Here is a 25555-nt window from a genome sequence, read left to right as displayed (position 1 = left end):
ACTGCACAGTGAGTTTTTTCCTCACTGCTCAACAAGCTGATGACTTTTTCATATCTGGCGGATCCACGTGTGACGGAGGTCCCACGTCACAAGCATGGACCGGAGGAGGAGAGGAGGAGAGATCGGTGGAAGGAACGCAGTGTAGACCCAATGCCGCTAAGCAGGAGTCAGCATCGAAGGCCTTCCCCTCGTGTCTTCTCAACAGATTCGCAAGCTAGGAGCAACTGTTTGGCATATGGATAATAAGCAGTTTATCGAGAATATGGACATTCAAGTAAGCTGGACAAATGTGACCCCGTGCGTCTGGCGAGTATGAACAAAGGGACGGCGTTTCCAATCAAATACAGTGCGTTCCGTGTGCTACGTCTGATTATCACTCTGACATATCACTCTGACTGCGCCTTCATGTTTAAACAGTATTTGAGGTCGATGTCCCCATTGTGGAGTAGTCTCGAAGTTCTGACAGCAACAGAAAGATGTTTCCTTCCGATAGCTCACGACACCTGAAAATAGCGCCCTCGCGATTCTGAACTGACCACATTTTCACTCTGTTGATACTGATAGGCAGCTCAGTGCCGTCCAACCCAAGCAAAGGACGGGCTTCATCAATACTTTGGGATCTCAAGAAGCTGTCAACGAATAGTTATGCACGAAGATCTATCGTCAGATTTCGTGAGTCCCTCCCGCGCTTCAGCGGATCTATCTCGATAGTGTCGGGGTGAGCGGTGTCGCAACTGAACGATTGCTGAAATTTGCAGACGCGAACAGCGCTCGTAGCTGCGCGGTAGAACAGGCGAGAAGAGTCAGAACCGTCGGTCATGGCCAATCAGAAATGTTTGCGCTTCTCGCATGTCCGGCGCGACACAAGCTACAGGACGTCGACGCAGAATTCGCCTCAGGAAGGCTCTCCTCCGCGGACACGACGACCGTCTCGTCGGCCCGTTCACGACATGTCGTTTGGCGCGCGCTGGCCACACAATTGAACGCCAGTACTCTCGAGTGTCGAGTGTGGTGCTGACGACGTTATGGGAGAGTATTGCCTTCTCATATTGCGTAGGGTGAATCATTCTCTCTCCACGTCACAGCGACGAATGGCATTCTCACACTCCATGTATCGTAGGTGAGCAGTAGCAACGTGGTTAACGGTAGAAGTGCGGAAGGATGGGGGACATCACGTCTAATCACCAATGCTTCGTTTACAGAAAGCCAACATCAGGGCGCCGCTAGCGAACGATCACGGATCTTTGTTGCAGAAAGCATCCGCTACATGCCCTATACCAGGTAAGACGGAAGAAACCGCATTGTGGACGTGCGCGAAGTCTGTCCTCGTCTGTTGTGTCATGGATAAGGCAAATTGGACTCAATTTGAGACAATATACGCGAGGAGCATGAAATGAACGTAACCTGTGCGGTTGCTTCTCCAAGTTCGGCATGATGCGAGTGCTACGGCGGAAGAATTGCTACGTATCGTCAATTCGCATAAGACGGCAGCATGCGATGTGAGACACTCACGTCCCCAGTCGCTGCCCTGATGTCTCCTCCTGAATTATGTCCCATTGCGATTGTAAGTCCTCCAAATGTATGTTCATTCACCCCTTTCATTTGAGTCAATTAGGTCGGCATTGCCGCAGAACTTCCTAGCGGAGCGTTCAGTTCGGTGAACCTCGACCACAAGGCATTCTTCGAGTTCCTACTAGCCGGGGGAGAAGCCTATGAGAAGATACCCATTGATCGCTTCAACATCCATGCGTGAGACACGCCCCAATACCACTTGACCGTGATATTGACTGAGCTCGTAGGATCAAGGGCAACGGTGTTGGCCAGATTGTTACAGACACTGGCGCATTCTTGAAGGACATCAGCTTGTTTGATCACGTGGAGTTTGGGATCACTAGCAAGGACGCACGGCTGATGCCGCTGGGTACTCGTAAATTGATTGAGACGACGTTTCTTGCTTTGCTGGATTCTGGTATCGACTACCGGGGCGGCAATGTCGGCTGTTACATGTCCGGGACTGCGCAGGACGTGTTTTCGGTATCTGGTCATGTACGTGATTCAGACGTTTTCGCGCACTCACACAGGCTAACAGGCGGCTGCTTGACGTAGGACGACGCCGAGGTCCGAGGGTCGTTTGCGTTCAGTCCGTCGATGGTCGCCAATCGTGTTTCCTACCACCTCGATCTCCGCGGGCCCTCTCTTCCTCTCGACACCGCTTGCAGCTCGAGTTTGTACGCCACCCACCTTGCCGTACAGGCCCTGCGAAATGGCGAGTGTGAGGCGGCTGTCGTTGGAGGTGCCCAACTCAACCACAGGTTCTCCGAGTGGATGCTATATACCCAAGGCGGCGTCCTCTCGCGCGATGGAAAGTGCAAGCCGTTCGATGCATCCGCAGATGGGTCAGTATCCATACTCGTAAAATGCTCTAAATCCCACTGACATTGGGTGATGCTCCAGCTTCGGACGCGGAGAGGGCGTTGTCTCTATTGTCCTCAAGCCCCTCGAAGCCGCTCTCCGCGACAATGACAGAATATACGCGAATGTGAGGTCTGCAGTTCGAAGCCCCCTTTCCCGCTTACTCATTGAGTTGCAGATCCTCGGGACGGGAGTGAATTCGTCCGGGTCCCTCGCCCCTGTGAACGCGCCTGTTGCGTCCGCACAGCGGGACGCAATGATCCGCGCATTCCGCATGGCAGGTCGTTCTCCCAAGGAAGTAGACTTCATCGAGTTGCACGCAACAGGCACCGCCACCGGAGACCCGACCGAAGCGAACTGGGTCGGCGCTGAATTCCAGCGCGATGATGAGCTCGTCATTGGTTCTGTCAAGGGTAACATTGGGTACGTTGGGCTGTCTCTCGTCAAAACAAAAAATTACACGTATGATTTTGACCTCAACTTTCGTCCAGACACTTAGAGATCACTGCGTTCCTGGCGTCGCTGAGCAAAGTCTGCTCTATACTGGAGACACGTCAGGTTCCTCCCACGGTCAACTTCAAGAACTCAAACCAGAAGATCCGCTGGACGGAGTACGGCTTCCGTGTTCCTGTCGAGACGGAGGTGCTCCGGTGTCGTGCGGAGTCAGGCAGCCCCCTCATCGCGATGACGAGTTCGGGGATCGGTGGTGCGAATGGACATGTTGTCGTCGAGGGCGCCCCCTCCCTGACTGAGATCCCTTCGACGTTCTGGTGCGGAGATGCTATCGCGCTGCTCATCTCTGCGGGCCTCTCCCCGCGCTCGGTGGCGGCGCTGAATGAGTCGCTGAACCAGCTTGATGGGAAGTATGTGGACTACAGTGCGGTCTCGCGCGCTTTGGGACGTCGCGCTCGGTCCATGACCTGGCGTTCGTACGCTGTCGTCGCCAACGGTTGTGTGTCGCGCTTCAGCGAGCCAGTCCTCGCGCCGAAGGGCATTTCTCCGATAGTGTTTGTGCTCTCGGGGCAAGGTCCCCAGCATTGGAACAGTACGTGAACCATTGAATCGAAGGCGAGTCGGTGCTGACACGGGCCGTGCACGCAGTGGGCCGCGATCTCTACGAGAGTTGCGCCGTCTTCCGCACCACTATCAATGAACTCGACCAGGTCTATCTGTCTACCACTGGCCAGTCGCTCGTCAGCGATATAGGCCTCTTCGCCAATTCTTTCATCGGAAGCGACTCCCTTGGCGCCGTGTGGCCGATCGCCATTACTCTCCCTTCGCTCACTATGCTTCAGCTAGCTCTGATTGACACACTGGCTGCGCTGGGCATCAAACCCAATGCCGTCGTTGGCCATTCTGCTGGTGAAGTGGCGCTGTTGTATGCCAGCGGCGCAGGATCGAAGGCTCTGGCGCTCGAGCTAGCTATCGCCCGCGGCAAGGCAATGTCTTTGTTGGAGAAGGAAGACGGCACGATGGCAGCGCTCGCATGTTCTCCGAAAGAAGCGGAGTTGATCGTCGCTCAGGTCGCAGCAGAGTTCGGCGACGGGGTACTCGAGATCGGGTGCTACAACTCGCCCGACGCAGTGACGCTCTCCGGTGCGACCGGCCACATCGAGAAAGCGGTCGAGAAGGCAAAGAAGGCGGGAGTGTTTGCCACCAAGCTGCGTACGCGCATCCCTGTGCACTCGGGAATGATGGAGCTATGTGCCGAGGACTACAAACGCCGCGTGGGCGAGATCTTCCCGAATTACAAAGTCACAAAGCCGACGGTTGAGACGTACTCGACGCTGACGGGGGCGCCGTGGGATGAAGCATTCAGTGCGGAATACTTCTGGGACAACACACGTGGTCCGGTGCAGTTCACGTCCGCGATGCAGGCACTACTCAAGTGCCAAGCAAACGCGACTTTCATTGAGCTAGGCCCTCACCCCGTGCTTGCTAGCTACATCTCTGCCATGGCGGGCAGCAATGCCCTCGTGACCTGCCCGGTTCGCCGCCCGAAGTCCTCCGAGAACCCACAAGGTGTAGAGGTACAAACTTTCATGGACTCGATTGGCAAGCTCGTCGCTGCCGGACATACTGTCGACTTCGACGCGCTGTGCGGAGTGGTCGGTCAAAAAGGCGAAGTCATTCCACCGTTCCCATTCGCTCGGAAGGAGGTCCCATATCACGCTCAGACGTTTGAGGTCACACGACAGCACCAACACCGGAATGGGCCTCTCAATTACCCGCAGCTACGCATCAACACGAAGACGCACCCCGAGCTAGCCGAACACGTCATCAAGGAGGAGCCAATTATGCCTGCCGCAGGTTACCTCGAGATGGTAAGGGCTGCCACTGGTGTATCCTCTCGCAACACGGTCTGACACGTTTGGCGCACAGGCGCTAGAGTTCGGTGCGAAGCGGCTCTGGGACGTCGAATTCATGTCAATTCTATCGCTCTCATCTGAGAAGCCGACCCCCGTCGATATCAAGTTGGATGGATCAAAGTGGAGCGTGCACAGTGCATCTGCATCAGAGTTCACCAAGACGTGGCCGCCCAACGTAAATTGTTCTTCTCGCATTTGTGCGCCAGCTTGCTAAATCTCCCAATAGTATAACCGCATCCATGCAAAAGGCCGTTTGTCGATGACCAACGACAGTGAGCCATTATCACTTGTCGATGTCGCCGAAATTCGCTCGCGGATGAAACCAATCGAAATGAGAGGTGTGCTATATCGCTGCACAGTCGAGCGGAGCTGACTCCTTTCGGCAGCGTTTTACGATGGCTTTTCGTTTGCCCAATATGGTGCCACCTACCAGCGGATTGTCTCCAGTGGTCGTGGTTATGACAAGCAGGGACGAGAGGAGATTTTGGTGGAGGTTCGCGGCGCCGATAGTGATCTTGGAGAGTAAGTGCACTTGCACTTGCACTCGACAAAAGCTATTCGCTTACCCTGCACTACAGCATCTCAAACTACATTCTGCACCCTGCTATCCTCGACTCGGCTCTTCACATCCTTGTTCATCCTGCTATCACCGGTAACCGGGACAAAGGCAGGTATTACCTTCCAGCGAAGATCGGCACTTTCGCTGTGCACGCCCCGCTGCTCAAGAAGCCTTTCCCGTCTAAGGTTTTCACTCACGCAACGTTCGTGAAGTGGACTCCTGGTAAGTCGTACAGGTGCCGCAGGAAGCATCGTTGCTAATCCTATGTCAGAATCATTGATATACGACTTCGAGGTGGTCACTGAAGCTGGGGAACAACTTTGTACCATCACGGATCTCGAGGTTGCCTTGCACGGAAAGACGGCGATGGACATCGATACTCGCTATGAGCTCGCGCTAGCTCCGACAGACCTTCGAGTGGCACGTCTCGACGGCATTGCAAGCCGTCGGCGCGAAAGTTCCAGCCCCATCAGCGACGCATCGTCGGATTCCGGATATGCAACCATCGAAACGGAGAAAAGCACACCTGCAGACGCAAACACGCGCGTTGTCGAGTACGCTCGTGGACGTGAAATGGAGCTACAACGCTTCTTTGCCGAAGTCGACCCTCTCGCCCCACTTTCCCTTTGGTTCATCGCTACCGAAGGCTTGAATGGTGATGCGTCTCTCGGATTTACACGTTCCATTCGTAGGGAGTACCGTTCTTGGAAGGTCCGCGATGTCGTCTTCGATTCGTCATGGTCCTCAGAGGAGAGGCAAGCAGCACTCCGTCAGTTGGCTGCTGACCCCAACTGTGAAGAGGAGCTTTCCATCGATGCAGATGGCCACGTCTTCGCACCGAGGATCGTAGGATCTGCACCTCCGACAGACCAGGCACCCTTCGAGGCAGGCCAACCCTGGGTATACGAGAAGTCTAGATCTATTCTCAAGCAAATCTCCACCCCACATGTTCCCGAAGACCACGTTCTGGTAAACGTGACTGGCATTGCGCAGAGGTACGGTGACGCCTGGTCTTTCATCGGCAGAGCTGCAGGCATGAAGCGCCCCGTTGCCGGTATCACTTTCGGCGAACTCTCAAATGTTGTCGTTGCGCACGTCGGAAGCCTCGTAGAGATCGTGGCACAGGATGATCTTGCTCCTCACATCTTCGCAGACGTCTTAGCCGTACTGGCCGTTGGACCCGCAACCTTCGTTCAGCCCAGTCGTCTTCGCAATTCGACTATCGTCGTGACCCATGCGGACTCCTCGTTGGGTAGCGAGATCGCTGCCATCTATGGACGTCTAGGACTACATGTTCTCAAGCTGACGAGCACAGCTACCCTATCAGACGTTCGACATGTCGCATCGCAAAACCCCAAGGTGATCGTCTCCGGCTCGGACGGATCTGTTGAGAACGCACTTCTCAACGAGCTCCTTCACCGATCCGACTATGGCGCCTTCGTATGGGACGATTCGCGACATGGACTGAAGAGGCACCTGGACAACAACCCGTGGTCCGTTGGCGATGCACTCCGGTGTGCGATGGAAACTCAGCCGGGAGTCTCGGGGCCGGTTCACAAGCCACTGGAACTGGTTGGAACACGTCCGACTGAAGAAGTCCCACTCGCGACCGACCTCTTCGATGAGAAGAAGACATATTTGCTCATCGGTGGCATCGGAAGTTTGGGATTGCAGATCGCGCTCTGGATGTATGAGGTGAGCACTCCGGTTCTCCTCCATGTTCCGTGCTAATCAATCCCACAGCAAGGCGCACGCTCCATTATAATCACCTCCCGGTCGGGACGCGAGTCTCTGACTCGGAAAGCTGAATTCATATCACTCCGACTGCTCGCCTATCTCGAGTCACTCCCGGATCTTGCGTTGCGCGTAGAGTCCGTCGACGCGACGTCTTCAGTTGCGATGCGCGCACTGCTCTCCAACCTGGACCATCCGCTGGGCGGCTGCATGATCCTTAGTGCCGCTATGGTCGACCGTACATTCGCGATGCAGACGCACGAGTCATTCGAGGTGTCTGTGGCGGCCAAGGTTGGTGTGTTCCAGGTGCTCGAGAAGTTGCTCGACGGAAAGGAAGGGATCGAGAAGCTCGAGTTTGTCGTCGCAACCTCTAGTGTCTGTGGCTTGTTCGGCAATGCTGGTCAGACAAACTATGCATGGTACATTCCTCTCTTCTGCCATATATTGCCTTACACGCATGCTAATCGGTTTCTCAGTGCGAATACAGGTCTAACAGGCTTGGTCGGCAAGTACAACAACGGCTGCACTATCGTCGCACCCTTCATTCTGGATACCGGCCTCCACGTGTCCATCTCCACGACGGACATTGTCTACTGGACGCGCTTTAAACATCTCCATAGCTGGGGCATGACTGGCTGGGGTACGTGCAGGCGTCTGTACAAGTGTTGCATAAGCTGACTTGACCCCTCGATACAGAACTCTGCGAGCATATCGGCGATGCCATCAAGAAGATTCGCTCAGGGCCCACCATCCGCGCTGCGCAGTACATCCCCGCCTTCGACTGGGCAGCCGTACAGTCGAATCTCGGGCATTCTCCGCTATACGACGCGCTCGTTCCCGAGTCTGAGTCGGAGGGTGCACAGGAGGATAGTGCCGACGTTTCGATCGCTGCCATCGTCTGCCGTGTACTCGACATCGTCCCGGGCGACCTGAACGCAGAAGTCCCTCTGACGTCATACGGCCTCGACTCGCTGAGTGCGGCCTCACTGTCGCACGCGCTGCGTGACGCCGTCGCGGTCAGCCAGATCCAGCTCCTCGCCGATCTAACTGTCGTGGATCTGGAAAAGCGGAGAGAGGAGGCGCTCGAGAATGGCGCGGGAGAGCAGGCGAGCAGCGGGCAGGAGCAGATGGGTCCGAAGGAGAAGGAGATGCTGGCGATGCTGGAGCGCTACGGGAAGGACCTGCCGCTCCGCGAACCCGCCAACGAGGAGATAGAGATGAAGAAGGTCGTCCTCGTGACGGGCACCACTGGGAGCGTCGGGGCCCACCTGCTAGTGCACCTGCTGCAGGGCACTCAGTTCGACAAGGTGTACATACTCGTCCGCAAAGGCGCGTACGGTCAAACCGCGAAGGCTAGGCAGAAGACAGCGCTAGAGGCGAGAGGACTGGACGTAGCTGTCGTAGAGATGGACAGGCTGGGCGTGCTCGAGGGTGACCTTCTTGCGTACCAACTTGGATTGGGCGCGGAGGTCTATGCGGAGCTGGCACAGACTGTCACGCATGTCATCCATCTCGGTACGTCTTCCTGTCACTCAGTTTCTTATTCAGAGACCGTCGATGCTGATGCTTGTCCACGTAGCCTGGCCGATCGACTTCGGCACGCCGCTTGCGAACTTCGAATCTGCCATCGCTGGTCTCCGCAAACTGCTCGACTTCTCGATGGCCTCCCGCTCGCAGTCCCGCATGCGTCTGCTGTTCGCAAGCACGGCGGGCATCTTCCGACGTGAGCGAGCGTATGCACCAATTATCCGTATCTTAGTTAGCTGACCGACCTTACCTTCCAGGCATCGCTTCCAAAGACCCTGTTCCCGAGGAGCTCGTGGACAACCCTTCCGTGGCGGTCGGAACCGGTTACAGCGAGTCTAAGTGGATCGCAGAGCAGATGCTGCAGAGGGCCGCTGAGAGCAACATCTGCCAGCCCTCCATCGTCCGACTCGGGCAGCTGAGCGGAGGCGCGAACGGCGCGTGGCGGACAACCGAGTGGATCCCGTCCATGGTCACTGCGAGTCTTGCGCTCGGCTGTCTGCCCGATGGCTCGGGGGATGCTACCTGGATCCCCGTCGACGCCTCCGCGGCCGCGATGCTCGACTTCGTCGACACGCCCGCTCGCGTTCTCCACATCCAACACCCGCGCCCCGTCTCCTGGACCTCGGTGATGCAGCACTTCTCGTCGGCGCTCAACCTCCCGCTCGCCCCGTATGCCGAGTGGTTCGCCCGACTTGAATCAGGGTTGTCGTTCACGTCGGACCCGTCCTCGACGCAGTACCTCGAGCGCGGTCTGCGGCTGCTCGACATCCTCCGCCTCCCTCTTGTTGCTGACCCAGGTAACCCACGACCGGATGTGATGAACGCGCTGGTGCACGGTATGGACCTCAAGAATGCGCTGGAGGCCTCTGCGACGCTCAAGGATCCGGGGCTGCCTGGCATTGTGCGTGAGGACGTTGATCGTTGGATTGCGTACTGGCACAGCGTTGGGTATCTGCCGAAGTAAATTTACCGCGTGTGGTGCTGTCGATGTCGATGAATTTGTGTCATGTTGTGTCGTAGTTTCGTTGGATGTTTCCAGAAGCTGTATGACGACGTAGATTGTACGATGTACTCCTGTCTCCAGTAACACTGTCGTATTGAATATTGTTCCTCCAATCAGGCCTTCTCGAGTTGGGCTAGCCCTTGCATGGGAGCCCGTCGTCGTCATAGGCTCTACTGCCAATACATTCCTGAGCGTGGCTGCCAATCGACGACGGATCGGATAGATACTGGATACCGGTGGGATATTCCCGGTTGACACAGACAATCGTGAAGCAATTAGGGACCTAGCACGTCTGCGGGTTGGGCCACATACGTTGTCGTAGGACATTGTAAAGGCGTCACTATGGTACGGCTTAACGACAGATCGGGAAGGCGAGTTACCAAATAAGGCAAGTATGCCACGTCACCTCAAGGGTCTGGGGCTGTTAGCGCTTAGAACCGGCTCAACAACTTGACGGGCGCCATGACTCGAGGTCCTACTCGTCACATACAGTGATACACTCAGACATCCTGATATGGGACACGCTCTTCGAGAATTGGCTGTCAATTCAGCTTGTACTGGTATATCTGAGGCTCTAAGTGCGTTATCCGTGGCGATGCTAAGGTTTGCTACCACTCAAAGACGGCGATGCAGTCCTTCCGCAAAGTCATTTCCTGTACCATGTCAACGTCTGGGACTGAATCTTCTTGAGTCAATCTGCTCACAGACGGAAGCTGCGGAGAGACGCTCATCGTGGTCCTGGGGAGTCTCAGGTAAGTAGACTTCGTTCTGGTGCGTTCGGCCCTTGATTCATCGTATATTGTCCTGCTGACTCTGCTCCTTTGTCATAGGTCATTTTTTCCGCGACAGCACGGTACCTCTTGAACACCTCCTTGCCCTCCGCCTACGGCGTACGCGACTCTGCTGGGTGGGCTTCTTGAGCTCAGAGGCCGGGTCTGATCCGTCACTAGACCTTTACATCCGCTCCGAATCCCTCAACTCGAACATCGGCCTGTATGCCGCAAGGAACACCTACATTCGTGTCTTTTGTGCCTCAGGATCTCCAGCACCGCGCCCAGAGCACTCACGTCTCAACCCTCACAGGCGCCTGCGGGAGAATCGACGTATGATGGATGGCTATAGCGGCTGCGAGCACTTACTAGACCACCGCAGCTCGGCGGAACATTCGGCGGCAGCACATCTCCATCTCACAAGAGTCCGTACTCTGCGGACGAAGCACGCCAGTTCTGTTTTTAGACTTCTGCGCGTGAACACCGCCATGGCTGACCTTGAAATCCGTATGTGTATACTTTTCTGGGCAATGCTATGTATGATGATCAAAGTTCCCACTCGTTCGACGGTAATGTTCCGCGTTCAGTGACATGGCGTATTTATAGCGGACTTGAGATGGGAACATGTGCGCGTGTGACTGATTCAACTATGTGAAGCTTTGATACGTACGTATAGCATCGCCGCCGCAGCCGTCACTTCGGACGCAGACAGCCCGTGTTAGCAGCACACCAGACGGTTTGCAGAGCTACCGCATCGTACTTTCGCAATGGCGTACGTCTCCTTCTCTGCATCGCAAGGGCTCGCGCTCTGTGCCGTGTCGTGGCTTCTGTGGCGTATCTTGAAGGCGCGCTTAGCGTCTTCGTCGCTCGATAACATACGCGGGCCCCCTTCGGAGTCTTTCGTCGCCGGTAATGTCGACCGCACGGTCCGGGAGCCTCGCACACTGACGTGCCCGCAATCTCTAGGGAACTATGGCCAGTTGTACCATCGGCAGGGATGGGACTTCCACAGACGGCTCTGGGCGGAGTACGGTTCCGTCGTGAAGGTGCATGCAGCATTCGGAGTACGTGCTTGCCCGGTACGACCGCGACGTCCACTGACATTGTAACTGAACTTACAGACTGAATGTCTGTACGTCTACGATCCAGCGACTTTGAACTGTCTACTATCGGATGCGACTGCGGTCGAGCAGTCTGGCTTCATTGCTGCGTACGTCGTCGTGCAAGTGAATGTTATTTCCGTCTAAGCTGCTCATTCAGCACGTACCGCCTGCTGCTTGGCCCGGGGCTCATGAGTGCTCGAGGTATGATGCTATACGCAAACTGCTGATTCGCCGGATACTCAGTCACGCAGGCGACCACCACCGACGACAGCGCAAGACCCTCAACCCAGTATTTTCACCTCGCAACCTCAAGGAGATGCTCCCAGTGATCTATGGGGTCATCCACAAGGTTAGTCCTCATACAGGCTCTCTGTGTGAACAACTGACTTAGTCCTTGCACTTCAGCTACGAGATGCGATGTCCGCACAACTCCCGACTGGCACAAAGGAGCTGGACATGTTACAGTGGACAAACCGTGGCGCGCTGGAGGTAATGGGCCAAGCGGGCCTCGGCTACTCCTTCACCGCGCTAGGAGAGAACCCCAGCAATGACTTCGCGCGTGCTCTCAAGGGGCTCTTGTACGTCCTCCCCTTCCCGCACCGCATACCCGCTCACCACGCATCGCAGCCCAGCGATGCAGCGCGTCGGCTTCCTCCGCACGCTTACCCCATTCTTCATCAAGCTCGGCCCGCGCACATTTCGCCGCCGGCTCGCGGAGCTCGTGGCGCTGCCCTGGAAGTCCGCGCGCGACCTGCTCGCGGTCGTCGACACGCTCGACCGGAAGTCGAGAGAGATCTTGGACACGAGCAGACGGCTGCTGAAGCAAGGCGACGGGGCGCTCGCGAATCGGGAAGGGAGGGGCAGGGATCTGATGACGTGCCTCCGTGAGTGCCCGTGCGAGGTGTATCGGGAGAGGGCGATGCTGATGGCGCGCTGCTGACAGTCAAGGCGAACGAGCAGGCGGAAGATGAGGACAAGCTGACGGACGAAGAGATCCTCGGGCAGGTGGCGTGAGTGCATATTCCGCCAGCGTGGCACTACAAAACTGAGTCGATGCCAGGTCGTTTGTGCTCGCTGGAGCAGACTCGTCTGCGATTGCGCTCGCGCTCATCATTCAGCATCTCGCAGAGAGGCCGGACATACAGGAAAAGCTGCGGAGTGAGATTGTGGCTGCGCGAGAGGGCCGCGACGGGGACCTGTCGTACGAGGAGCTTGTGAAGCTGCCGTACGTCGACGCTGTCGTGAAGGAGACCCTCCGCTTGTGCGTCCTGTCCTCTGCGTTCCGTTGTTGACGCAACTCACGGGCCCATTCGCACAGAAATCCACCCCCCTCACAGGTCTCGCGCCAGTTCGTTCCTCCCTGACATCCCTTTATGATGAACACTGACGTCGATACTTCCGTTTTCTAGGCTCTGCAAAGACGTTGTAGCTCCCATATCATCGCCGATCACAGGCAAGGACGGCCGACTGAGGAAGGAAGTGGTGATCCCAAAAGGAACTATCGTCTTCATCGGTATCCTCGCATCGAACATCAACCCAGCCGTCTGGGGTGAGGACGCGGCGGAGTGGAAGCCCGAGCGCTGGCTCGCGCCGCCGCCGAGTACTTTGGTCGACGCACACATCCCGGGAGTGTATTCGTCACTGTGAGTCGTATAGAAATGGGGGTTTCTCGTGGTGCTGATGTTCTTGGAATGAAGGATGACATTCGTTGGCGGTAACAGGTCGTGCATGTGAGTCTCCGCACGATGCCTGTGTGAATGATCCGTTGACATGCACCCTCGTCAGCGGGCTGAAGTTCGCGGAACTGGAGCTCAGTACGTCCAGGCGAGCCTTGCGACTCTCGCATTAACTTACATCCATGTTTAGAGGCCATGCTTTCCGTGCTTCTCGAGTCGTTCGACTTCTCGACGTCGGGTAAGGACATCGTGTGGAACCTCGCCACTGTGCGCTTCCCCACCGTGGGTGTGAACGGGACGAAGCCCGAGCTGCCGCTCATGGTCAAGCCACTGAAGGGTAAGGTGTAGTAGTTTGGAGGGTTGCGAGTTGTGTGGATTGTACACTAAATTAAGTACATGTATTTGGACGATGCATGCCTGACCAACCCAGGTTGACTCCGCAATTGGGTACGCCACGTACAGTGCCAGATTACCTGATTTGTAGGCTACGACCACGATTCAGGTGCTAATCCTGTTTTACATGTTTGTGCCTGAATCCAGGGTCCAGGGTCAAGTGAGTGTTACTGGGCCCTCTCAGAGCAAGACTTGTAGACCCGCTGGAGGTCGCGATGAAATGCTGGATGCTTCTTACGTATAAAACTGTATCTTCGCCCTGATCATGTTATACGTCCGTGTGCACGCCTCCAAAATTCTTGTCAAATTACCGAACAGTGCCTGCCAGACCCAATTCGGACGGTACACGAGTACTCGATGTCGGTCACGTAGCGACGGGAGTCATGATGAGAGGTAGCTCTGGCTTCATACCCTCCTTTCCCACAGTGGGGTAGCGAATCGTGGCAATGTTCCAGGCGATGTCCTTTCCCGGCGGTGTGAGCTTGAACGACTCCAACAGCACATATAGTATAGTCTCTGCAAAGCAATCATCCTGTCAACAGAACAACTAGACAGCGAAGGGAAACTCACTTATCTCTATCTCGGCGAATTTGAATCCTCTGTGGAATGCACGAGGTCAGCTGGACAGTCTTGGAGAAGGGACGATAATCAGTGCAATGGGACCGAGCACTCACATGCAAGTTCTTGCGCCGCCACCAAAACTCAGGCTGGACAGAGTGTTCTGATAAGTCCAGCGACGGATGTCGGCGAATGAGGACTTACAGCGATCCGAATACCCCTGGTATCTTCGCCTCTGCCACCGCAGTCGGTAAGGGTCTCATCCATCGCTCAGGCTTCCATTCCATCGCATCCTCACCCCATAATGCAGGGTTACAGTTTGATGCACGCACACCGAGGAAGACGGTAGTGCCCTTGGGAATTGTCACCTCCGTCATGAGCCGTCCATCAACGCCCCGGATCGGAGACGAGAGCGGAGCTACGATGTCCTTGCATGCACTGGCGCGTGCGTGGTCAGTCGACACAGTGTGAGGGCTGTTGACTCGTGCTTACTCTCGCGGTATGATAGTAGAAGCAGGATTCCTATTGGCACGTGAGGCGAGCGACACAACACGATAGCGCAGGGAACCCACAATCGTAGGGTCTCCTTCACAACGCCGTCCAGCAAGGGGAGCTTCATGAGCTCTTCAAACGAGGTGTCGTCCCCTCTACGTGCCTCTATTATCTCACGCCTCAGTGCGTCTTGCACGTCCAGGTGCTCAGAAAGATAATGCAACATTTGGGTGACCATGCTTCCAATGGAATCCGTGGCGGCGATGGTAAAGGTCCTGGAATGTCAGCGGTCAGTGCTTCGGAGTAGGCATCTTTGAAAGTAGTAGAGATGAATTCAACCAACCCTATTTGCGCAATGACCTCTTCATCCGTCAGCCTATCACTCTCGGCCACTTGCATGTTCGCCTTCACTGTAGGTAGTGTCAGTCACATCGCACTCACAAATAGCAGTAGAACATACGCAGAAATGTAATCACGTCCTTGCCAGAGCCCGCCTGTCCTGCTAGCGCTGCGTCGCCCTTCTCAAGTAGCGCCTTCCGCGTCTCGACGATCTCACGGGACTGCATCTCGATCGTGTCCACTATCTCAACCAGTTGTTGTACTGTCTCATTCGGGATGGCCTCCGCAACGCGTCGACGGAAACTGGAGGGCCCGAGCTTCATCAGCCAAGGCGCGAGCTGTTGTATAATACCGAGCTTCGAGACGGCAGGGCTGGGAGTCAAGTCGCAGCGTCAGCTAATTTTGCAGTATATGTCGAACAAATGCGCACAAGAGGGCTTTGATCGCTCTGGCGAGGTTGTTCGAGTCAGACTCTACAAGGGCGTCGAAGGCATAGCCGAGCCCCGCAAGCCCTATTGACTCGAGCGCTCCACGATTCATCCATTTCAGGATGTCGACCTCCTTTGGTCCGTTTCCCACTTCCATGCCTATTGCATCTCGTAGCTGTGTCCACGGCGTAAGCGTATCTTATCTGGTGGAAAGCACAGATTCTTACCCTGCGTGTAGTCTTATAGAGTACGGGCAGCATCTCGCGCAAGTTCCTTGGCGAGAAAACGGGGTGCAGCAACTTGTGCCATCGACGGTGCCGATCGCCTGCGAAGTATGAGGCTACATCCCAAACTGCTGATGGGAAAGTGAGCTGACCTGTGGCAGACATTGAGCCAGGACCAAGGAAGAGTTGGTAGGAGCTGTCCGATTCCGAAAACGTCAACTATACGACGTCCACTAGGATGAGAGGTCCACGCACTCAACGACGAAACCAGGCTGGTCGAGTGCGCCTTGATCAGGGGCAAGGATATGCCTCAGAGTCGTCGGGTCGAATACATACAGGCATGGTTGCTGCAGAATCGTTAGCAATAGTCATCTCGCAAGCTTGAAACATACGCCGAATGAGACGTGCAGCTTGATGACGGACCCATACTTGCGCCAAAGTCTTTCATGCCATTTCCATCCCTGCCGATGGTACATCTGGCCATAATTCCCTACCCATAGTATAGTTCAGTTGGAATTGACGTATCGCGCAATAGCGCTGTATGACTGACCTGACACAAATGAACCGGAACGTGGTCCGGGGATGTTATCCAAAGGCGAAGTCGCCAATGCCTTCCGTGATACTCGCCAGAACACCCACACCGCGAGTAGACTCGTGAGGGCTTGCGAGAACGTGAGCGTCGCCATACCAAATGATCACGCTGCGCCGGCGGTCGCACGTCGCTCAGCGGCACGGTGGACATATAATATAAGTCGCGCGCGCGCCCTCCCCACACGAAGCGCTGACTCAACGCTGACCGCGCCAAAGCTATGCGAGTCTGCGCTGCGCGGAGAAAACGGCGGTGATAGCGTTCGGGCGTCCAGAGCCTGGGAATAGTCGTTCGAGGGCAATGCATGAAGAACCGGAGTTTGCTCTGCCAACCTCTACGAAGTAGCAGCCCTGCATTGACAGTTGGAGATAACCCCTCTTCTCAGCGATGGTGCCGCTACTGATCCACACGCAACCGTGTCAACCTAGGTTCCGACGGCAATGTTAGGTCTGATGAGCTCTCTGACCGCAGGACTCCATGCGTGTGGCTGACGCCTATGAGATGTGGGGCAAGCAACGTTTCCGCTGTCCGCAGTCAATGCATCTGAGACAGCGGACTGTGGAATCACTGCAATGCAAGCTGTAAGACAATTGAGCCAATTGGATTCCGCAGAGGGAGATACTTACTTACAGCAAATGTATAAATCTCCAAGTTAGCAGATCCGCCGAGTCGTCATTCACGTTGCCTGAGGCCCCTTCGGAGTCATCAGCAACCGCCGATCCCTTCGAACAATAAATGCTGGCATGGACTCCTGGCCGTATGCATATATCCATAAGGAAGATCATCGTCGTAGAGCTAGCAAGTCCTTTGAAATTTGGCGCTGTCGTAATTGGTGAAGGATGAACGTGTTGGCCAAGTGTTGGCACACTCAGGTTGCGGTGGCGGAGGACCACATGGCCCCGGGCGCCTTAGCCTCCGTCAAGCATCGGTGGCTGACTTCTGCCAGACAAACCTACTTACCGACATGCTACATACCACCATAGATTATAGGCCTTGTACTCTGCAGGCAGTCAGACCAGAGTCAGTCGCTCAACCCTCTTGCGCTCAGGCGGCCGCGAAGCACCTGTAACGTTCATCAAAGCCGCATCATCATCACAGGATGACCATCTTACAGCAGTGAGCACCTCCGAGTCCGTCCGGCCAGCTACTAAACATAGCTCATCAATGTTATCACCGAAGCTAGACTTATAATCACTGGCTGAGCCTACACCGCATGAATAGCAAGAAGATAGCAATGCCTTGTGAGCCCGTTGTCCCCCTTCGGAAGACAGACAAACGTCCAATGATGACATATCGCGAACTCTAAGGTACGCTGGCAGTATGATCATACCATGTCATCGCAGCCTGCAAATGACACTGCGGCGACAATGTTCTATGAAGCTTCTTGCCACCGGTACTATCACGGTACCAGTAATGCAACTGGGATAGTAATGCAACTACTCAATTCTGAACACACTGCCTGCTCCAAATATTCTGGGATTTTTGTATATCATGTATTGTACCATGCTCCTTACAACTACACGCTTCGCACAATGTGTTGTTGAACTGGCTGAATGTACAGAATTCATTCCATACCATTGTCCATCAATCTCAGTGCTTAGATCGCCTCGGATGACTCTGCGGTCTGTACGATTCTTTTGAGAGGCTGGATATATGGATTTACAACCTCATGATACCTTCTACAAAATTCTCCGGTGGAATCCGTGCATGCAGCGTACCTCTGGAGGCAAATGTCTTTTGGATGAGGTCGGAGCGTGATGAGCAGCCACTCGACAATCCAGGATCTCATCTCCGCTCCTTGCCGATGAACGGCATTTGGCAATGTGTGGCTGTGACTCTGTGAGTTACAAGTGCGGAAGGCCAGCTCTGTCTTCGCATCCAGAATTGTCTATGGCAGGTCGATGCCAAGCTCTGCTCGTACTCATGCACACAAAGCTGCAGTCGAAGCTGCTATCAGTTCAGCTGTTAAAGAGATTCGTGGTCAATCCGGCGATGTTAATATCAAACAGGTTGCTTCTCATCATAACATACCTTACTCTACTCTACTTCGCCGTCTCCAAGGGAAAACAAAGCCTCGCTCAGCTGCCCATGCCACATTCATGAGCGGACTATACCTATTCCTAACGGTACACCCGGGCTGCATATTCCCCATTGTCAACGGAAACCCGACGCCGGCCGGAGAAATGTGTCCGGAGGTTGCAAACCCACCGGCCGGCACCTGAGGTGCCCATTGTTAGCAGACTGGCCGGTCTTGTTTTGAACGGACCGGCCGATGGCAGGGAAAATCAACAAGTGTTACTGAACAATGGTCCGGAATTTAATCTATGGTTGTAAATGGACCGGCCGGAGAGTGGCAACCACATTTATAACACTCCAGCAGGATTTCATCCCTGTGTTTGGAAATAGTCCGGCCGGAATGCATCCCTACGGTTTCAAATGGTCCGGCCGAAGGTCATATACCTTTGTTTATGATGTACCGGCCGAAGGTAATATATCTAAATTAATAACACACCGGCCAGAGGTGATATACCTACATTGAGAAAGAACCGGCCGGTCATAATGTACCCACGCACAAAACAAACCGGCCGGCCATGACATAGTTTCACTACACATTGACCGGCCAGGCATAGCATGCCTATATCAGAAATGAACCGGCCGGTCATATGGAGCCTGAATATCAATTGCTCCCACCATCCTGGAAACATATTCATTGATGCACTGAGTTTTCTGGACCATAAATGCACTGGACCCAGGTTTTTTGGGCTTTGAATACATTTTTAGCATCCCCATAGATGCTCCCAATTTTCCAGGCACATGCAAACCATTCCAGAGCTTTAGAATCATCAAAATTGAGTTTTCTGGGCTGAAAATAGACCAAAACCAGCCTTTCTGGGCTGGAAATGCATCAGAACACATTTATTGAGCCTCCCAATCCACATTTACAACAGCTCTGAGCCTTATACACCAAGTCCGAGTATTTTACACAATTGCCGAGATTCCACAAAGTCCCGGCGCCGAGGATGCACCAAGTCCCGGCGCCGGGGGTGCACCAAGTTGCGGCGCCGCAAGTGCTCCAAGTTGCGGCGCCGCAGGTGCACCAAGCCTCGGCGCCGCACCGTCTCGTTAAGCGCCGAGAAACATCGCTTGGCGCCGAGACTTGGTGCACCTGCGGCGCCGCAACTTGGTGCACCTGCGGCGCCGCAACTTGGTACTACCTCGGCGCCGAGTTGTGCTAAACCTGAGGAATAATGGAGTTTCTAACAATGATCACAAAAAGATTACTGATGTTTGTTACACCAATGACCTTTTGTAGCTCATCTTATAGGGAATGTTAGGTTCATTAGGAAATCTCCTAATGACACTACAAAGGTTTGTATGTGGTTACTTATAAAAAGTGATGTTTGTGTCTCATTGTGTAGGGAATGGTCTGTTGATAAGTAAATCTTCTATTGACACTTCAAGGATTTCCAATGGTCAGGCCGGTACAGCTGCTTTTCTTGTCTGGCTGGTAAGTAAACTTACTGATGACACTACAGTATATTGTATTCAATTTGTACATTTGTAGCTCATCTTATAGGAAATGTTAGGTTCATTAGTAAATCTTCTAATGTCATTACAAGGGTTTGTATGTGGTTACTTATAAAAAGTGAGGTTTATATTTCATTGTGTAGGGAATAGTCTATTGATAAGTAAATCTTCTATTGACACTTCAAGGATTTTCAATGCTTAGGCCAGTACAGCAGCTTTTCTTGTTCAGCCAGTAAGTAAGCTTATTGATAGCACTACACATATTTGTATCTCATCTTGTGGGGAACATTAGGTTGATAAGCAACTATTATGATGAGACTACAAGGATGTGTACATCTCATGCTGTTGTTATTGTACAGTAGACAGAACACTACATTACAAATGTGTAGTACTATGACAACTTCTGGCTGATCTAGCGCCCACACTAAAGTTGGTAGCACTTACAGCTTGGAAGATTAAGCTATGAGATTTGGCATATGTGCTGCTGGCTGTATGAACATACATTATAGCCACTAACCTAATGTGGGCAAAGAATACTGCCATGGTGAGGAGAGTAAGAAGGGAGCAGGGACATGCACAATTAGTGATATGTCTCTGAAGTGATAAGTTGTTGCCTTTATGTACAACTTTTGTGCCAACATGTGTCCAGATGAACAAGTACATTCATCAAGTCATGTATGGATGGGTTGCTGATACATGTTTCATTTATCCTCATACATTCTGCTATGATCATGATGGCCACACCCTACATATATATCTGTATGTAGAAACCAATCCCAGATGAATATGAGACATTCTATAGAATTAACACATGTGGTCCTAGGTACATTGCTCTGCTACAGCCTACATTTGGAACTCACTGACTTTTCTGTAAATGCTAGACAGTTCAACCTTGATGCAGGGTTGTAACTATGATGTATTCTTTTGTGATAATCAACCTCTTGTTCCTACAGTGTTCCTTTGTCTTAATTTCATTATGTACTAATTAAATACAACACACTGTAGTGTCATTAGTGAGTTTACTTACCAGCCGGAACAGGAAAAGCAGCTGTACCGGCCTAACCGTTGAGAATCCTTGAAGTGTCAATAGAAGATTTACTTATCAACAGACCATTCCCTACACAATGAGACACAAACATCACTTTTTATAAGTAACCACATACAAACCTTTGTAGTGTCATTAGGAGATTTCCTAATGAACCTAACATTCCCTATAAGATGAGCTACAAAAGGTCATTGGTGTAACAAACATCAGTAATCTTTTTGTGATCATTGTTAGAAACTCCATTATTCCTCAGGTTTAGCACAACTCGGCGCCGAGGTAGTACCAAGTTGCGGCGCCGCAGGTGCACCAAGTTGCGGCGCCGCAGGTGCACCAAGTCTCGGCGCCGAGCGATGTTTCTCGGCGCTTAACGAGACGGTGCGGCGCCGAGGCTTGGTGCACCTGCGGCGCCGCAACTTGGTGCACCCCCGGCGCCGGGACTTTGTGGAATCTCGGCGATTGTGCAAAATACTCGGACTTGGTGTATAAGGCTCAGACCTGTTGTAAATATGATTTAGGGAGCTAAACACATGTGCAAGAATAGCCTTTGAAGCAATTCCAGCCTGGAAAACCTGGATCTGGTCTGTTTCCAGGCTAGAAAAGCTCATTTATGGTGCTTTTGAAGCATGGGCATGGTTTGTATGTACCTGATAAAATTGGGAGCATGTAAGGGAATGCTTGTCAATGTATTCCAAGCCCAAAAAACCTAGGTCCAGTGTGTTGATGGTCCAGAAACCTCAGTGCATCTTTGACAATGTGTTCTGGGATGTTTGGCACAATTATCATTCAGATTCCATATGACCGGCCGGTTCATTTCTAATGTAGGTTTGTTATGACTGTCCGGCCCATGTGTAGTGTAAGTATGTCATGCCTGGCCAGTCTGTTTTTGGTGTAGGTAGACTATGACCGGCCGGTCCTTTTGCAATGCAGGTATATGACCTCCGGCCGGTATGTTATAAATGTAGGTACATGAACTCCGGCCGGTGCATTATAAGTCAAGGTATATGAGCTCTGGGTGGTGCATTGATAATGTGAATGTATGAGCTCCGGCCGGTGCATCAATGATGTGGGTATATGAGCTCCGGCCGGTCTGTTATTAATGTGGGTATATGAGTCCCGGCCGGTCTGTTATAAATGTAGGTGCCTGATCTCTGGCCGGTCCATTTACAACCATAGATTAAATTCCGGACCATTGTTCAGTAACACTTGTTGATTTGCCCTATTGCCGGCCGGTCCGTTCAAAACAAGACCGGCCAGTCTGCTAACAATGGGCACCTCAGGTGCCGGCCGGTGGGTTTGCAACCTCCGGACACATTTCTCCGGCCGGCGTCGGGTTTCCGTTGACAACGGGGAATATGCAGCCCGGGTGTACCGTTAGGAACGTAAAAGTACACTCATTGGGCTCCCCATGCTTCTCAACAGCTGCTCACTCCTGGACAGGAGAAGGCTTTTGTTGATTGGATCAAACATCTCAGCGAAATTGGACACCCTCTCAGTAAACGCACAATCGCCAAAAAGGTCCAGCGGCTCAGGCCACAGTGTGGCCTTCGGCCGCGTGGTGACTCGGACTCGTTCATAATGCCACCCGTGGCGATGTATGCACCTGGGACACCTCACGCATATTCACCCTATATACCTGCATATTACGACACACCTGACATTGTATATAGACCTAGAGAACAGCCCCGCTCTACTAGTAATCTGCCGCCGCACGACTTGGCGATGTAATAGCGCGCCTAGTAGCACAGACCATTACGATCCACTGATATAATTCGAAGAGTACATACTTCGGAATCTTGTGCATACTATACTGTACTACATGCCTAGAAGACATGATTTTATCGTCACGACCTCATTTTTGTACCGCGTCCGCATGTTCGCAGGTAAACAGCCGGTAAACCTCGCTCCGGCACCACTGGCACTGCAGTTGCAGTACTGTTCCAGCGCGTCTTCAGCCACGGTCAGCAGCATTCGGCACGGCGGATCTTGAACATCGGCCGTGTCGGCATTGTGACGATCGCCGTGACAAGCTTCGGAGAACAGTTGCATTACTGTTCCAGTCGTTGCTCCCTCTCGGTATCCGTCCCATCCCACCAGACAGGGCGTGTAAAATCGTACAAGATACTCTCGAACCTCAGCAATCTACTGGTGCAAAATCCGAGTGCTTCCAGTAAGTAATCCGTGCAGTAGAATCCAAAAGGTGAAAAAGTTGCATTACTGGTACCGTGATAGTATGTCGTTGTCAATCGCATTGTGCTGCGGGCTCGCAGCCACGAATCCGCCAGCGGCTTTGCATGTGGTCATCGGTATCGCATACTACTCTCAACGACCACCCGACCACCGGCCCGCCATGCCTTAAAGTTCGAAGCACGTTGCCTCTGGCTTCCCATAAACATGCTTCGCTGCGAAGGACAACCTGATAACTCCAATTGCACGACTTCCGTGCATCCCCCCTGTCAGGCACAAGACCATACAATCATCGTAGTTCCTCTCCCATGTTGTTCATAATACTGCATGGGGGTCCTGCTCGTGAGCGACAGTTGTATTTCCCTGATGCAGAACTTCAGGAAGGCTGGATACCGTCAACCATCGACTGCTAAGGAATGTGCGGATTGACGTTAAGATTGAGAGTCACCGATGGCGGATCGCATGGTCTTCGGCGTTGTATAAACGAGAACCTCCGGACTTGAATTCGGCTGCGACGCCATCCCCGCCGCCGCCTCACGGATCCCGCGTAGCTAACCGCAGACATCCCTGCAGCTGGTACTGCTGAGTGCCATGGCGATCTCTATTCAGAAGGCTGAACTCATTGGGGTGTTCCTCGAGACACTCACGTATGGTGCGCCCCTCTGATGCTAAGCAACGCTACGTATCTGATGTCCGCTATCGCTCCTGACCGCAGGAGTCTATCTTATGATGACCTTCATCAGAACTTTGGCGATTTCGGTGAAGGGCCGTGACGGGCCGTAACGGTTGCTGATATTCCAGTTTCACATTCCGTCACCAAATCAGGCATCAGCAACGCGGGCCGCATTTCAGCAGGACGGCCGAAATGTGGGACCGACGCCGTCAGCTGCGTTAGACAGTTGTCACCTATCAGCAAGTTCACATATAACGCATCACCTACGGTCAGTATTCACACAAGTATAGTATCTGCGTCATGATGACCGGGCTGAGCTGCGTCGACAGGTCACTAGGCTGTGCAATTCAAGGAGTGTGTACAGTATATATTCAGATGTACTAGGAACAGGCGTGCTGTAGGCAGATGCCTGCTTGTCCATGCCCACTCTCGCCCACACTCGTTCGCACCTGCTCCCACTCATCATCCACGCTTGCCTCGACCTCGTCCCTACGGGCACGCGTTCGTCCGTGTCCGCCGCGCCCATTGTTCGCCCGCTCCCGCTCCCACTTGCTCTTGTCCGTCCGCGCTCGGTGTACTTGTCGGCGGTGTTTGCATGTCAGGCTGTTGTCCGTTGTGCTCATTGTTGGCGTGCTCACTCGTCCGCGCATCAATCCGTGCCCTCGCAGTCTGTGTCCTCGCTGGTCCGTGTCTTCGTGCCCGTGACCGCCGCAGGGCATGGTCTTGTTCGGGCCCACTATGCGCTGTCGTCGCCGTGTGTGTCGTCGCATGTGTGTGCTGGCCCGCCGTCCACCGTACCCGCAGTCGGCGTGTGTTGTCGTGCTTATCTGCCCACCCTCCCACCCGTCTGCCCTGCCCGCCTGCGCCCACACACTCGATCCCTGCCCGCGGTCCACTCGTTGGTTATATTTGCGCGCAGGGCCTTCGCCCTGCGTGCTCACAGCAGCCCCTCAACACCCTGCTCGTCGTACTTGCCCTCGGTACCCCATTCTCACCCCTGCTCCCTCAGCAGAATCTTGTTTCCCAGGCACTGGAGAGACGCGTCAATGGCCAACGCCGGCGCGCATAAGTCTCCCGTCGCGGGCTGGTGCGCGACGGTGCAGGTGCGCGTGACGCAACGTGATGGGGATGTTGGTCGGCGGACGCGCGCGATAGCGCACAAAACACAGAGCGACGCGACGTGGTGGAGGATGGCGGATGGCGGACGTGCGTGAGGGCGGATGCGGCGGCATGACGGGGCGTCGGTGGGTGCGTGCTGGCGGGCAGCGGGATATTCGGTAGTGACAGTATCGGTGCGTAGGAGGGTGTCGCGGGTAGTGGCGGTGAGGAGGAGAGGGCGGCGGCGGACAAATGCCATGGATGTAGAGCGTGCACAGTCGCGAGCAGGACGCTGGGGTGAGAGGACGCGAGAAGGCGGATGGGAAGATGAAAAGACGGTGAAAGAGAGACTCGCCTCTCGTCACGGTCTATGCGCACAATGGCACGCACCTTCTGATATCCCCGCCTCCTCCAGTTCCGTGTCGCCGTGTTGCTGTTCCGTTGCGTCCAGTGTGTGCGCAGTACGATGTTCTGCGCAGTGTCGAAGTTTTGGATGTCGACGTGGAGGCGGTGTGACCTGTGACTCTGAGGGCGACTGCGTAAGGACGCGCACGAGGCTTACCTTGCCGACACCGGAGTCGCCAATGAGAAGAAGCTTGAGGAGGTAGTCGTACTCGCTGGTATACATGGCGGTGAGGTCGGTCGGGCGAGGGCACTGGGCGCTGTCAAGAGGGCGGCGGATGTGCGGTAGAGGTTCAAGTGTGCTAAGTGCTAAGCGCCTGAGCCACGACACGCCGCGCGCGCTTGCCACCCTTCCACGCTCTCCCCGACCTCGTCCGCCTTGTTTGTCACCAATGAACCACTCGACCCGCTCTACAGCGGCATCCTCGGGCTCGTCTTTCCACCAACTC

At 54.1% G+C, this 25555-nt stretch overlaps 5 protein-coding genes across 5 annotated transcripts; 3 read left to right on the top strand and 2 right to left on the bottom strand.

Annotated features, from left to right (window-relative positions):
• Positions 1–1531: 1531 nt before the first annotated feature.
• On the top strand, positions 1532–9712 carry C8Q71DRAFT_904961 (ketoacyl-synt-domain-containing protein; the record flags this gene model as incomplete). The annotated part of the gene is made up of 18 exons (XM_047928874.1): positions 1532–1564; positions 1616–1749; positions 1800–2046; positions 2107–2396; positions 2455–2539; positions 2591–2835; positions 2904–3457; positions 3514–4736; positions 4795–4956; positions 5008–5119; positions 5168–5303; positions 5360–5562; positions 5612–7035; positions 7084–7493; positions 7551–7714; positions 7771–8589; positions 8654–8797; positions 8859–9712. The coding sequence occupies 18 exons, from the start codon at positions 1532–1534 to the stop codon at positions 9563–9565; spliced, it is 7092 nt and encodes a 2363-aa protein (XP_047782393.1). The 3' UTR covers positions 9566–9712.
• Positions 9713–10918: 1206 nt separating this feature from the next.
• Positions 10919–13703, top strand: C8Q71DRAFT_742328 (cytochrome P450). Its single transcript, XM_047922850.1, has 14 exons — positions 10919–11283; positions 11341–11438; positions 11496–11584; positions 11635–11678; positions 11729–11826; positions 11883–12055; positions 12105–12361; positions 12421–12487; positions 12538–12738; positions 12796–12825; positions 12887–13120; positions 13175–13207; positions 13263–13291; positions 13344–13703. The coding sequence occupies exons 1-14, from the start codon at positions 11142–11144 to the stop codon at positions 13499–13501; spliced, it is 1653 nt and encodes a 550-aa protein (XP_047782392.1). The 5' UTR covers positions 10919–11141; the 3' UTR covers positions 13502–13703.
• Positions 13704–13803: 100 nt separating this feature from the next.
• C8Q71DRAFT_430883 (cytochrome P450) lies at positions 13804–16444 on the bottom strand. The gene is made up of 14 exons (XM_047918504.1): positions 16138–16444; positions 15980–16077; positions 15843–15934; positions 15740–15783; positions 15591–15688; positions 15366–15538; positions 15057–15307; positions 14940–15006; positions 14677–14871; positions 14597–14626; positions 14309–14542; positions 14221–14253; positions 14117–14145; positions 13804–14062 (listed from the first exon to the last, which is right to left on the bottom strand). The coding sequence occupies exons 1-14, from the start codon at positions 16271–16273 to the stop codon at positions 13911–13913; spliced, it is 1632 nt and encodes a 543-aa protein (XP_047782391.1). The 5' UTR covers positions 16274–16444; the 3' UTR covers positions 13804–13910.
• Positions 16445–19646: 3202 nt separating this feature from the next.
• On the top strand, positions 19647–23105 carry C8Q71DRAFT_890061 (uncharacterized protein; the record flags this gene model as incomplete). The annotated part of the gene is made up of 18 exons (XM_047928642.1): positions 19647–19684; positions 19764–19801; positions 19848–19865; positions 19907–19936; positions 20214–20248; positions 20472–20527; positions 20710–20717; positions 21003–21227; positions 21291–21381; positions 21572–21602; positions 21677–21694; positions 22027–22134; positions 22169–22341; positions 22417–22470; positions 22574–22706; positions 22807–22916; positions 22937–22977; positions 23017–23105. The coding sequence occupies 18 exons, from the start codon at positions 19647–19649 to the stop codon at positions 23103–23105; spliced, it is 1296 nt and encodes a 431-aa protein (XP_047782390.1).
• A 1492-nt stretch (positions 23106–24597) lies between these two features.
• Positions 24598–25332, bottom strand: C8Q71DRAFT_854772 (uncharacterized protein; the record flags this gene model as incomplete). The annotated part of the gene is made up of 3 exons (XM_047927103.1): positions 24598–24636; positions 25095–25229; positions 25267–25332. The coding sequence occupies 3 exons, from the start codon at positions 25330–25332 to the stop codon at positions 24598–24600; spliced, it is 240 nt and encodes a 79-aa protein (XP_047782389.1).
• Between the last annotated feature and the right edge of the window lie 223 nt (positions 25333–25555).

The sequence above is a fragment of the Rhodofomes roseus genome, assembly GCF_022264815.1.
Source record: "Rhodofomes roseus strain CIRM-BRFM 1785 chromosome Unknown C8Q71scaffold_4, whole genome shotgun sequence".
Taxonomy (NCBI): Eukaryota; Fungi; Basidiomycota; class Agaricomycetes; order Polyporales; family Fomitopsidaceae; genus Rhodofomes; species Rhodofomes roseus.
The sequence above is the reverse complement of the archived record's forward strand: the minus strand, read 5'-3'. Positions and strand labels throughout refer to the sequence as shown.

What these genes read in the sequence shown, in the direction of transcription:
- C8Q71DRAFT_742328 (XM_047922850.1), top strand. Translation starts at nt 11,142, where the DNA reads ATGGCGTACGTCTCCTTCTCTGCATCGCAAGGGCTCGCGCTCTGTGCC. An exon ending in CAGTCTGGCTTCATTGCTGC is followed by an intron (nt 11,585 to 11,634) that starts GTACGTCGTCGT and finishes CTGCTCATTCAG; the next exon opens with CACGTACCGCCTGCTGCTTG. An exon ending in GGATCTGATGACGTGCCTCC is followed by an intron (nt 12,362 to 12,420) that starts GTGAGTGCCCGT and finishes CGCTGCTGACAG; the next exon opens with TCAAGGCGAACGAGCAGGCG.
- C8Q71DRAFT_430883 (XM_047918504.1), bottom strand. Translation starts at nt 16,273, where the DNA reads ATGGCGACGCTCACGTTCTCGCAAGCCCTCACGAGTCTACTCGCGGTG. An exon ending in TTCCGGTTCATTTGTGTCAG is followed by an intron (nt 16,078 to 16,137) that starts GTCAGTCATACA and finishes TACTATGGGTAG; the next exon opens with GGAATTATGGCCAGATGTAC. An exon ending in TGGCTCAATGTCTGCCACAG is followed by an intron (nt 15,689 to 15,739) that starts GTCAGCTCACTT and finishes CATACTTCGCAG; the next exon opens with GCGATCGGCACCGTCGATGG.